At 38.2% G+C, this 13,280-nt stretch overlaps 1 protein-coding gene across 3 annotated transcripts in view; it reads left to right on the top strand.

Annotated features, from left to right (window-relative positions):
* Positions 1–12,492, top strand: part of BMPR2 (bone morphogenetic protein receptor type 2) — a 111,279-nt gene extending 98,787 nt beyond the window's left edge. The window contains exons 11-14 of one of the 3 annotated variants that reach the window (XM_072875508.1): positions 2,591–2,763; positions 3,846–5,125; positions 6,529–6,609; positions 6,894–7,032. In XM_072875508.1, the coding sequence (XP_072731609.1) occupies positions 2,591–2,763; positions 3,846–5,125; positions 6,529–6,578 (1,503 nt within the window). In that variant the 3' untranslated portion in view covers positions 6,579–6,609; positions 6,894–7,032. Of the gene's footprint in view, positions 1–2,590; positions 2,764–3,845; positions 5,126–6,528; positions 6,610–6,893 lie in introns of all 3 variants that reach the window. The other 2 variants (XM_072875507.1, XM_072875506.1) reach the window with 2 other exon arrangements.
* The last annotated feature ends 788 nt before the right edge of the window (positions 12,493–13,280 follow it).

Raw genomic sequence — 13,280 nt, 5'->3', positions numbered from 1 at the left:
ACTTCATAGAGAGGTTCTTTTATTACACAGTTTTGGCCAGGCAGTCTTGGTGCGGGGGGGGGGAATCCACACCCAAACTATATAGGAAATCAAGCAACAACTGTTTTAACTATAGCCATGTTGACAAATGCAGTGTTGGAAGAACAAGCTTGACAGCTGTTTTTGAAGACAGTTATAACTAGAACAGTTCAAGAAGGTTTGTTTTGTTTTGCAGTCTACCATTTTAAATGTTAATTATGTTCTAACAAGCTGATAGACTCCAACATTATTAGACACTGAGCTAGTAATGATCCCCGTATTTAAACTGCCTAACACATTCTTTGTATTGTCGCTAATTTTTTTTGCAAAAATTCAAAATAATAACAATGATGATAACTCCAGCTCTAAGGATGGATCTACGCCATTGCTTTAAGAGAAAAGAAAAATAAATAAACAATCTGTAGTTCTCTCATGGGTATCAAACAACCTACTCCACCCTATGCTAGTCTGAATGAGCACTCTAGGGGAGATATTGTAGAAAACTAAGCTCCAGATAACCTCACCCTGGTACCAGTTCCTAACCTCCTGTATCTAATGCATGGGATAAGATTTTTGTCTGTTATTTAAAGCTATGCTGACATGTTGGGTTTTAACACTTTCATGCAAATTCATCTATTAGAGAAATGTATTTGCCCTTTTCATTTGAGAAATACAAATAAAAAGCAATGTTTTATTTTTTAGGTCACATAATTAAGGCACTCAAAAGATGTGGAATCCTAAATTTATGATTACCTATGCAATCTCAGTCTGCTTCTTGAACATATGAATTATGATAGAGACCTTGATTAGCAGTATTGTTTTTCACAGTATAAGTCAACAATCTGAGCAGATGATGTGCATAAAATAATTCAAGGGCTATAAACTGAGTTGAGATGTTAGCAGCATTCTTGTTTCATTTGCCAAAGCAGGGCCCAAGCTTGACTTCAAAGGTCCGGACTGAAGGATATTAATAGAATAGAATAATGCAGATTTTCTGTCCCTCCTATATTTTTTATGAAAGCTAGAACTTCTAAATAGTGCATTTTAGTATAGACCTCTTTGAACCTGAAATTAATAGAAAACACATTACTGTGGTAAATGTGAAGCTCTAGAACTTCAGCTTTGTTAACTATCTATACAGTCATCACTGTGCTCCTTTTGTGATCCTTAAAACATCAAAAGGAAAGGATCTGCTAGAAGAGAGACAATATTAAACACTGGTTAAATTTACTGCTGGTGAAACCTGTAGGGGAGAGTCTTACAAAGCGGCAAGACAGGAGATGAGGGTGTCCGCTGACATGGATGTATCTAAATTGTGACTAAATCATGTCCTAAAAGCCAAATTAAGGCTTTTTATTCCGGGAGAGAAAACGGATCCAATATACTATCCTGTCATTGTCCCTGAGGGTGCTTTTAGACTCATGTCGCTCAGCTAAGAGGGGTGTAGTTGCTTAACCCCTCTTCGATCTGCTGTGGGAAGGGAGATAAAAGGTTTGCTTGTGTGGGAGCTCATCCCCACCTGTGCAGCCGTAGCTGCATCACTAAGCAGCAGTGACTTGCCAGATGCAAGCGATGCCAGGAGCCTGCTCTGTGGGCGAGGAGCTCTTGGCTAGCATGCAGAGCTAGTCCTGGCTTTCGCTGCCAGAAGTGAACAAGACAGTTCTGGCACAGAGGCAGTCAGCAGGACCCACTGAATCCCTTAGTGCCCAGCTGGGACTATGCGCAGTCATTGGTGTTGGAGAGGTTAAAGCTGGGCTGTAGATGCGAGATGTTCTGGCAAACCGTATCCTATCCATGGGCCATAGATTGGCAGCAGGGGCCAATAAATGTCTGCCTGTTTTTTGTACTCTGGATGCAGTGGAAGCAGAACTGTTCCGTGCTCATAATTTCAGTTGAATCCTCTCCAAGTCTCTGACCATATGGCAGCACGTTTTGGAGGTCTTGAGCTCTAATCCTGACTGTACTATTCCCCCCACAGTGTGATCCCGGGAAAGAGTGTCTGTTCCTCTTTCTCCATCTGTAAAACAAGGGTAGCAATAATCTCCTCCCACAGTGCAGACAAATTCACCGATATTTATGAGGCATTTGGATGTTACAGTAGTGAACAGAGGAGGAAAAGCATGACGAAATGAGCAAGGCTGTGTTATTTGCATACAGTGCAGGGAAGTAAGGCAGGGACCATTAGCTGAATTGTGAGGATAACAATGACAGCATTTCCAGAGTGTCATCAATCCTTAGTACATAGCTTTCGTAAGGCAGGGAGAGTGAGCTGAGCATGCATACATCAGAGAGGGCTGGCTGAAGGTTGTATGGACAATGGTGAATGTAGCTTTTCGTAAATAATTGTATTCCTAGTTGGTGGGTGGGTGTGCATATGAGGTATGATAATATTAGTCCTGCATATTGCTGTTATTAAACTAGCTTTGAATGAAATTGTGTATCTTTTGTTTCTCACCAGCTTGTGACTATTTTCATGCATACAGAATGCCGTCATAAAACAGTAAATTAGAAGCACAATATAAAGGGAAAATAGTTTAAGATAAAGGGGTTTTGTTTGTTTGTCTCCTGGCAGGCTGTGAGGTCACTTAAAGAAACAATTGAGGACTGTTGGGATCAAGATGCTGAAGCTCGACTAACAGCGCAGTGTGCTGAAGAGAGGATGGCAGAACTCATGATGATTTGGGAGAGAAATAAATCAGTTAGTCCAACGGTCAACCCTATGTCAACTGCCATGCAAAATGAGCGGTAAGAAGAGAAAACATTTGGTTTTAGTCAGCAGCGAATGCTCAATGCAATGCTCAGCTCACTCCAGGAAGGAAGCTAGAGCACGCTGCTAGCTTAATGTTTCTGCACCCATGAAGCAGGTGTGTGTTACATGAGCTAGTCTGCATATGGGTATTGTATGGCATGATCCTGACTGCTTGTGTTCTTAAGATCTCCTATGTGTCCCCAGAATTCAAGCACCTTTTTTGTAAACAACTGTACTTCTCACAGAGGGGCCTTTTAAACTGAACTTAGGCAAACTGTCCAAACAGGCTTGCAAAGATATGAAGTGACTATGAATTGTCTTTAAGGATTCTTGCTAAATGATGCATAAAACTTCTGTAAACTGTGAATTTGCAGGCAATATGAGTTCAGGAAATCACCGAGTCTCAAACCTGTAGCTTTTCAGTTAAAGAACCGCAGGGCCGTTGTTTAAGTCATCGCTATTCTGACCCCAGTGAGAGAGGTGCTGTGCATTCTCTGCTTATTTATGATCCAGAGGGAGTGAGAATTTGCAGCACTGACATTAGTGCTTAATAGTATACACTAGAGATGTGGATTTGAGAGAAGAGTAATGTTGCTGTATGTGGCAGTGTTTATTGTAATGAAAAAAATCATGTTAAAATCATAGAATACCTAAATTGTTAAAATAATAGATTTTTTTCACGGTTTAGGACCTTGTGACTTTTTCCCAGCATCACTTTCTCCATCTTGTGTGTTGAGTTCTTGTTGCCCTCCTTCAGTATCACTTCTCTGCAACTAGAGCAGTACCTTAGCAGTGAACTGGACAAACAGTATATTGGACAAATAGAAGAAAATTACTGTTATCCGACTTAGTTGTATAAATAACATCCATGACAATATTGCTGTCCTAGTAAAACCAATTTTCTGCTACCCAGGATTTTCCAAGGAAGTTACTGAAAGATCTCAGTTTGTACTGTATCTGTCCTTAGTTTATGCATGAAAAGAAACAGAAAGACATTCAGCTCTCTTAAATGAGAGGCTTTATAATATGAGGTGATTTTTACATATATGATCTTAATATCACTTATTTTTTCTTAAAGGAATCTGTCACATCACAGACGTGTGTCAAAGATAAGGCCATATCCAGATTACTCTTCCTCTTCCTACATTGAAGATTCAATCCACCACACTGACAGCATAGTGAAGAACATTTCTTCTGAACATTCAATGTCCACTACACCATTGACTTCAGGGGAAAAGAATAGAAACTCCATTAACTATGAGCGGCAACAAGCGCAAGCTCGCATCCCCAGTCCTGAGACAAGTGTCACCAGTTTGTCCACCAATACTACCACCACCAATACAACTGGCCTCACTCCTAGCACTGGCATGACCACCATATCTGAAATGCCTTATTCGGATGAAACAAACTTACATACTACTAATGTCATGCAGCCAGGTGGGCCCACCCCTGTTTGTCTGCAGCTAACTGAGGAGGACTTAGAGACAAATAAATTGGATCCAAAAGAAGTGGATAAGAACCTGAAAGAAAGCTCTGATGAGAATCTGATGGAACATTCACTTAAGCAGTTTAGCGGGCCAGATCCACTCAGCAGCACTAGTTCCAGCTTGCTTTATCCGCTGATAAAACTTGCAGTGGAGGTGACAGGACAACAGGACTTCACACAAGCTGGCAACGGTCAAGCATGTTTGATTCCAGATGTCCAATCTGCTCAGGTCTATCCTCTACCCAAGCAACAGAACCTTCCGAAGAGGCCTACTAGCCTCCCCTTAAACACCAAAAATTCAACAAAGGAGCCACGGTTAAAATTTGGTGGCAAGCACAAATCAAACTTGAAGCAAGTGGAAACAGGCGTTGCGAAGATGAACACTATCAATGCTGCAGAACCTCATGTTGTGACAGTTACCATGAACGGAGTGGCTGGGAGAAGCCACAGCATAAACTCTCATGCTGGCACAACCCAGTATGCCAATGGGACAGTGCCATCTGGCCAGACAACCAGTTCGGTAGCGCAGAGAGCCCAGGAAATGCTTCAGAACCAGTTCAGTGGAGAGGATAGTCGGCTGAATATTAATTCAAGCCCTGATGAGCATGAACCCTTGTTGAGGCGGGAGCAGCAGGTTGGCCATGATGAAGGTGTTCTGGACCGCCTAGTAGACAGGAGAGAGCGACCACTGGATAATGGCCGAACAAATGCCAATAACAACAACAGTAATCCGTGTCCAGTGCAAGACACAGCTACAGTCAGTATCCAGAATGTAGCGAGAAATCCTGGGCAGACCCAGACTAGAAGAGCACAGAGGCCTAATTCGCTGGATCTATCAGCCACAAATAGTTTGGATAGCAGTAGTATGCAGTGTAAGTGCCTGCAGGACTTGAACAGTTTCCCTGACACTTTTTTACTTAATAACTACATATATCTGCTTGAATAGAAAATACTTCTGTGTCTCCTGTCCCTCCTCAAAGCATACTTACTAAATCCCATATAAATTTAATTTCTATCAGTACAATTTCAGTCTTCTCAATAAAGTCCTGTCTCCATCAACTCCAGCACGTTAGGTCACTATCTTCCTTCCACATACATGGAATAAATCTGTCCCTTTATAACCTATCTACTCTGACTCTAGGAAGGGAGTAATTTCTAACTTTCATTATTCATTGCAAGGCAACTACCTTGGCAGCTGCAAAGCATATTGAAAAAGCTTCCTACTTCTTCCTTCAGGGGCACGTTATACCTTCTTTTCCTTACTTTTCCTCATTCTCTCAAGACTAGCTGGCTCTAAGAGGCATTGATTAAAATAATTTATTATAATAACTACTTATACACTTCATTGCTTTTAAAGCAACTGATTTTACAGTATTAGCCCAGCCTAGATGGACGGGCAGGCATTCTCTACTTTGCTATCTGAGCTCCAACAACTATAGCAATCCTTTGTCAGTTTACCATGTACATATTAAAAATTAATCAAAGTAGTTAGAGAACAAATTGATTTTAATAGAATCCTTCAGAGTAACTGCCTTAAGAGTTTTAAGGCCAAAGATTTAAGAGGTTACAATGGGGCTCTCCTTTTTACAGTAAGAATGTAATCACGTAGTTAAATTGGGTACATCCTCTGAGTTTGTCTTTGGGCCTGTTGGAGCTGTTGGAAAGGCTTCCTAGTGTGCATTTTAAAAAGAATATATTTCCAGAATGCACTGTAGTCTTTGAAAGGTGCTTGCAAACCTCTGACTATGTTTAGACAGACACTGTGATACTAGTGAAATAATCTGGGGTGCCAGACATGTTTGGAAAGAAAAGGTTTAGAAACAAACCAGAACAGATCTTTCAAGAATTGTAGTCGAATATTCAGCAGTGGAATGTTTAAGCCTTCCTTTTAAGGAGGAAACCTTAATTTTTGTCTTAACACGTTGACTTGAGTTGAAATCTCATTGAGGTAAAGAAAAAAGATTATTGCAGTAACTTTCTTTAATTGAAGGTTAAGTTAAAAGAAAGGGTTTGAAGGTTATGTAAAAGGTTTTTTTAACAATCAGATTTCTACTGCTGAAATTTTATCATGATTAAAGTTGGTTTTGCCAGTTTTGCAACCCAACATCCCAAATCCTGACTTAGGATCATAACAGAGAATGGACCATTTTGTCTCCAGGTGAAATGCTTTGTCCGGTGAAGTAGGATTAGGGGACCTATGATTTAATTATGCTATTAAAAGTTTAGCCTTTGCCATCCTGTAGTAGCGACATTTTTTTTGTACCTCCCATTACAGGTAATATAAGATACTATGACTGCAAAATTCCCTCAAATGTCAAATGCTGATTCTGCTGTTTGATGCCAATGTGCATTCAAGGTAACACAAATTACTTCAGTGAAGTAATTTCTGACAGACAACAGAATCTGACCCCTTGTTTTAGTGGCAGCTACTGTAGTTGATATACCTGTCATTCTTCTGCCACACAGTTGCTTTGTTGCTTTTGTGTGATAAGATTTTGTTCTTTTTTGCATGAGTAACAACCCTGGACTCTCCAGTCTAATCTTCCTTCCTCATAATACTATTTTCTACTCTGTTTTTGTTTTTTTGTTTGGTGGTTTTTTTTGTTTGGTTTGTTTTTTTTTTTTTTTTCCTTCCTTCAGTAGGTGACTCCTCACAGGATGGCAAATCGGGCTCAGGAGAAAAGATCAAGAAACGTGTGAAAACTCCATACTCACTTAAGCGGTGGCGTCCTTCAACGTGGGTCATCTCCACCGAGCCGCTGCACTGCGAGGTCAACAATAATGGCAGTGACCGGGCAGTCCACTCCAAATCCAGCACTGCTGTTTACCTTGCAGAAGGAGGCACTGCCACCACAATGGTATCTAAGGACGCAGGAGTGAACTGCCTGTGAAATACTTTGAAAGCCGACAAATGACCTTTTTTTTGCATTATTTGAAACAAACATGCAGAAGACATTTTAAAAAACTGCTTTCTCCTCCTGTCAGCAACCCCTGCGAAGGACTCGCTTTAAATAGATTTCAGCTATGCAGAAAATTTTTAGCTTATGCTTCCATATTTTTTTATTTTGTTTTATTTTTTGAACGTTTTTGCACTTTTATTTAGTATCGCTAAAGTTAAGTCTGTCTGTTTTGACCACGGAATATATATATGTGTATCAAAAATGTGGTCTCAAAATATTTTTTTAAAAAAAGTAACAAAAAAAGTATTGCTGATAATCAGTTTGGACCAGTTTCTTAAGGTCACTAAGATCATAAGCAGACTATAAGACAGGTTTGACTGCAGTGGTGTCTTGTAACCATGTTTTGATTTCTGTGCACAAGCTAGTCTGTATATTTCTATGTTACAAAGTGTATTCTCTTTTGAACCCCCTATTTTTCTTGTGTCATGTTGAAATGTGCAATAGTCTATAGTTCACAGTATGCTTTACTGAAAAGTGTGTTTCTAAAACTGCCACATGTTCCCCTTTTTGTATTTGTTAATTTTTCCCTGACAGTTGAGCAGTCAGCCGGTCATGACAGTGAACTTTGCACACCGTAGCCAGCTTGAAGCAGCTGCCTGTATCACATTGTGCTCTGAGGTGACAACGCATGAATTTTCCCCAACTTGAAAGGGCTTTTAAAAAGGAACAAAAAAAAAATCTGAGCTCAGTACCTTTCCTTTGATCCTTCCAAATCAAAATGTGTTTTCTTTATAGCAGTAGATGCCAGCCTGTGAAGTTCTGAATAACAAAAGGTTGAACAAATGTAAGGAAACAATGTCAGCCATTTTTTCCATTTTATTTTGTGTACAGTTTCACCCCCTGTATTTATGTAAAACCTTATTTAGATCACTAATGATGTACATTGAAAAATACATTTTCTTCAGAAATCTTAATAACTGTCAAAAGCTCTAGTGAAGATGGGTTGCAAATGTATTTTGTTTACACAGAGGAAAAATCATGAATCTTCTTTGGCACAAAACAGTTTTGTGATCTTTCCTGATTTACCTCCTTATAGACAGTCTGGGGTAAAATCAGCCTGATTACTTATGCAGGTAGGTGCATCCTAATTGACTGTTGTTGCTGAGTTGAGTTGAAACTGTTCCTCCCTTCAGAGTTTTTAGAGCCCCTCATTCATCTTGTTAAAATTTATTGCATGCTTTTAAAATTCATGGTTATGAGCGTTTGCGGGGGAGGGTTGGGTTTTTATTCCCTCTGCTTAGACCGTTCTTTCAGTTTGAATGCACATTGATTTTAGGTGTCAGTGAACATGAATGTAATATCTATTGAGATAAACTGGTTTTTTCACCATCTCAAGTAAACCTGACCTTTTTTTAGAATGATTGTTTTTACTGTGTACTAATTAATTTCCTTATTGGTCAGGACCTCCTTCCACCTAAGAAATATCCTTCCACCTGAGAAATATTCTTTCTGATTGAAAACACGTCAGTAAAAACTATTTAGATAAAAAAGATATAACACATGTCAGTCTTTGGTACTGAGTAAAGTTTTATCACTGTATCTGAAAACTGGTGATGTTCAAAGAAAGAAAATCTATTCAGTCAGCCTTCCAAACTCCTGTGGCAGGATACTGGCAGCAAACAATTGCCTCCCCCAGCCTGTCTCCTTTCAGCTGACTGAAACAGATGCTCTGTGCTTTCAAGCTCATTTGTTTCCTTGCTGTTATATTATTTTTTCCCCCTGAGGTAAACTTTGCCAACCCTGTTCTTCTGTAGCTGATGATACAACTAGCATAATATATGCCTTGCTACATCTGATTCTTGCTGTTTCACAAAATCCCTTGTTTGTGCTTGATTGCTATGATTTTCTCTTGTAATGCTTCTTAATGTTTCTTAGATTCTCCTAGGTATCTCCAAGAGATAACTCTATAAATCCAGACTTTGATTAGGTGTAGTTGTAGAAATACAAGCCATGAGACACATTTTGGGCTCCCTATGTTCTTTAAGCACCAGTTCAAGTAGTATCTTTTGTCTCTGAGGAGTAATTCTGTTATCTGACTGTATAAATACACAGTTGTATCTCGCCTCTTCAAAAATACAGCCTCTGGTTTTACTTTTAATTCACTCTCGGCTTCCCATCTGCTGCAATCTTGCATCCCAGATGTTGAAAACCTGCCAGTTGCTCAGCTGGTTTTCAAGACCCAAATCAGAATTTTTGGCATTCTGTTCGTAATGGTGGCTGTGGATTTCTTCTCTTTCGGCCTTCTTTGAGTCTCCATTTGAAGTACGGTATGCTGTTTTGTGATGATCGCTGTATCATGCATATTGAACATTCTTCACTCCTTTCACAATGACTTTTTGCTTTGCCTTGCATATATCATCCATCAGCGTTTCAGAATGTGGGCTGAAAAGTGTATTTAGGACGCTCTTATCTAACTTGAAACACTCTGGGGAGAGGAAAGTTATTTGCTCTGACTGCTGCTGCTTTCTGCTAAGACAAATTCGCACCAGTCTTCTAGCCTTTCTTTTCAGGCCAGTCCTTTGTAAGAAATCCAACTTTTTTATGCTCAATGCAATCCAAATCATTTAAAAACCTGATGAAAATGTTCTTCTGCAGTTTTCCTTAAACGTTCTTAAAGCAAACATAATAGTTTCTTTTCCTTTATCTATTTCTATCACTTGCTGGAAGGCCTTTGGGATGAATTATAATCAGTAGAAAGTATTGGCTTTCTAATCTACCATGGATAAATATAATTTGTAACATGATAGAACTATGTACTTTATCACAAAATGCCCTATAGATTAAATAGAGAAAAACTATTTATTTTTAAAGGTCAGTCAAAACAAACTCTGAAGTCGGTACCAAAATACTGTAATTCTGCACAGCTAGATGAGATCAGATTAGCAGTTTGGTTTTAATGCTTAATTTAGTAATGCCCTTTTTTTGCTCACAGCACATAATCTAATCTCCACAGAATACTTTCTCTGTAAATTAAATGATATTGAATTGTATCTCATACCGTGGGGAATCATCCTTAACCAAACGAAATACATGTAAGAGAGAGAATTCTACAGATCAGACACATTAAGAGTTGATAAATGTACTATAATCGGGGGAGACAATGTGTTTTATTTCTCTGTGGTTGGTTTTTTGGGTTTTGTTTTTTTTGTTGTTCTTTTCTTGTAAGAAAAAAGGATAATGATGAAAGTTGATAATTTTCTATCAATTTCTCATGTATATTGCAGACAAGATAAATATAGCAAAATGAAAATAGAATGATAGTGTAAATACCTATGAATTGTGCCACTGTCAAATAGGCAACAGTAGAATATTTGCTATGGTAATTTATAATGTATAATTCAAGTAAAATGTTAGAGCAAACATTTGTGATGTTTGTATATATAAGCCAAAATCCAGAATCTTACTGGTTTTAGACAATGATGTGCTAGTAAAAGCCAGAAGAGTTGCTTAGGTTAATGCATTGTCTCTTTTTCTGTTTCCTATAATAGAGATACTCACCAACATAACATGGTTTTTAGAATGTGAATTCTAACCATTTGAAACAGACATGCCTCAGTCAGATTTATTTTCTTCTAAAATCAGTATTTACAAGTCAGATTATCTGCAACACTTCCCCTGAATTTGCTTATAACGTTCTATAGCTTCATGTGCTAAACAATTAGTATTAAAAATGCCTTTCTTGAAACTCCAAGATGCACTTAAATTGCACAGCTAAAGGTAAAGGAATTCCTAATTTAAAAGGAAACCAATTGATATTGTCATCATTAGAATATTCTCAGAAACAAAGAACATTTCTGTTTGTGTTTTGCTTTCTTACTGCTGTTCATTTGTGTCTTGTTTCCATACAGAAAATTACCTAATTTTCAAAGGCAACACAGTTGCATTTTTTTCAGTGCACTGGGGACAAAAACCAATGCAAGATGGATGCTGGCAGGTTTCAGGAAACAAACAACAAAAAAACCCACCTTATAAATATGTTTAGAAAGTACGTATCTTCCCACCTGTCAACTTTCTCTCAAAGAAATCCTTAATCCTACCTGCCTCAGAAAGGAGAATAAGGAAGTTCTGTATTTGTATCGAATAGATTATTGGGCCAACTTTAATAATAATGAATTTTTACTTTAAAAATATCTATGTATACATTGTATATGCCATAGTTTCAGTGTTCAGTGCATTTTGCTCTAATGATATTCCTTTTTAAAATGTTATTAAAAACTAGTCCACTAATATAATATTACTATGTCTATGTTCAGATTATAATTTTCTTTCATGAAAAATATTCAAAAGATCATAGCCATTCTGCAATTGAAACATCATTATGGAAAGTTCCAGCCTAATTAGGGAGATTTTTTAAATTCACATATTTAGTCAATACAGGAGAAATTAATTATGCTGTAATTTTTACTTGTATAAAAATGATGGCAGTTCCCATTGCTGAAACAGGCTGGTTTTAAGTCATAAAAATAATAATTGCCGAGCACAGTAGCATATACATGACGTGATGTCTAATTGGAAAATTTGGAGCAGCTTATCAAAGAAAATGGAAATAGGATTGATTAGTCTATGAAAGTTGGATTATAGACTGGACAACCTAGTATTTTGCATAAATTTGGATTATTTGACTTTTTCTGTCTGGTCTCCCACTATCCATTTTAACAGGCAAATATATTAACCTCCTTTTTTTAATGTGCTTATTATTTATTGTTCAACTTTAAGCCTTTCTTCAGTGAAAAAGCTATACATTTAGCCAAGCCAAATATATATTTTTTTATGTAAACTCTGTATGTATTTAGATGCATATGTATGTTGTGCGTAAATTCCAGGATTAAATTCTGTGAGTTAACAGCATCAGATGGTAGCACTGGTAGCAAGTATAATGTTCTTTTTCATATGCCATTTTTAAGTTGTCTTTAGTGCATCACAGTAAATTGGGATCAGACTGCGACATATAGTCCAGTAGTGCAAGATCTCCCATGACAGACTTGTCACTGATTGTTTAGGTGGAAAGGATTTATGAGAGAGAAAGCTGGGAATGCACATGACAAACTTTATCTGAAGCTGAGTAATTTGAGGTACCTCGCTTACAGATCAGAAAATAACCCAAAATACTTAATATGTGATAATTTTTACAAAACTTTTTGTCATAGCTATAGTTACATATGTGGTTGCCATTTAAACATAGTATTTTAGTCCATTAAATCCAATTACATTTTAGGCTTCTATATTGTCATATAAAACTGTAGCTGTAGAAATACATCCCTTTTTTGACAACCCCCCCGCCTCCCGTAGTTTCGGTTTTGATGTGAAATAGTAACAAATCAGATTTCTCATTTTGAGATCTCTTCTGTACTGCCTAAAATTGGATGCTGGATGCTGCTGAAATCAAAGAGGAGTCTGCTATTGGTTATGAGCAAAGGAGGGTTGGGGTCTGCTGGCAGTGGTTTTAAAAATTTCTCGGGAGGATTAGCCCTGGGAAAGCTAGGGTGGAATGTGGGACCACATGGGCAAACCCTGGCTACTGACGTCTGGAGGGGTGTTAGCTGATGCCTCGGTCCAGGCTGTCAGGCTAGGGCAGTACCAGGGCGGCTGTGCTTGTGGTCAAGAAGTGGAACTGCACCAGTGGGAGTGGAAGGTCCCGGCATAAACCCGCATTTACACCAAAGCCCTTTAATGTTGATCGGGGCTTCATGCAGGTCTGATGTAGTGGCAGCTGTGGTGCGTTACTAATATGAATTACTTTTTATGCCCATTTCTATTTATTTCACTGTGGTTTAATCTACATCTGTGCGTAATAACCAGGAACTAGTTGAAGTTATGTTAATTTATAACGTAATTGTCAGATATTTTTAAAAGCCTGTTGATCAGCAATTGTGTAAATTTGCAAGTCACTCAGTTAACTTCAGTGCCTAGACGCAGTAACTGTCGCAGTAAGGAAGGATTTCTTCAAAGTTCTTGCAGGCTTCTGCAGGTACATTACAGGAGCATACATCCATCAGGGGCATAGCATCTTGCCTGGTAACTATTTTAAAGCAGAAATAATTAACCTTTACAACTTCCTAGTTTCAAG

Source organism: Ciconia boyciana, chromosome 10, assembly GCF_034638445.1.
Source record: "Ciconia boyciana chromosome 10, ASM3463844v1, whole genome shotgun sequence".
Taxonomy (NCBI): Eukaryota; Metazoa; Chordata; class Aves; order Ciconiiformes; family Ciconiidae; genus Ciconia; species Ciconia boyciana.
The sequence above is the reverse complement of the archived record's forward strand: the minus strand, read 5'-3'. Positions and strand labels throughout refer to the sequence as shown.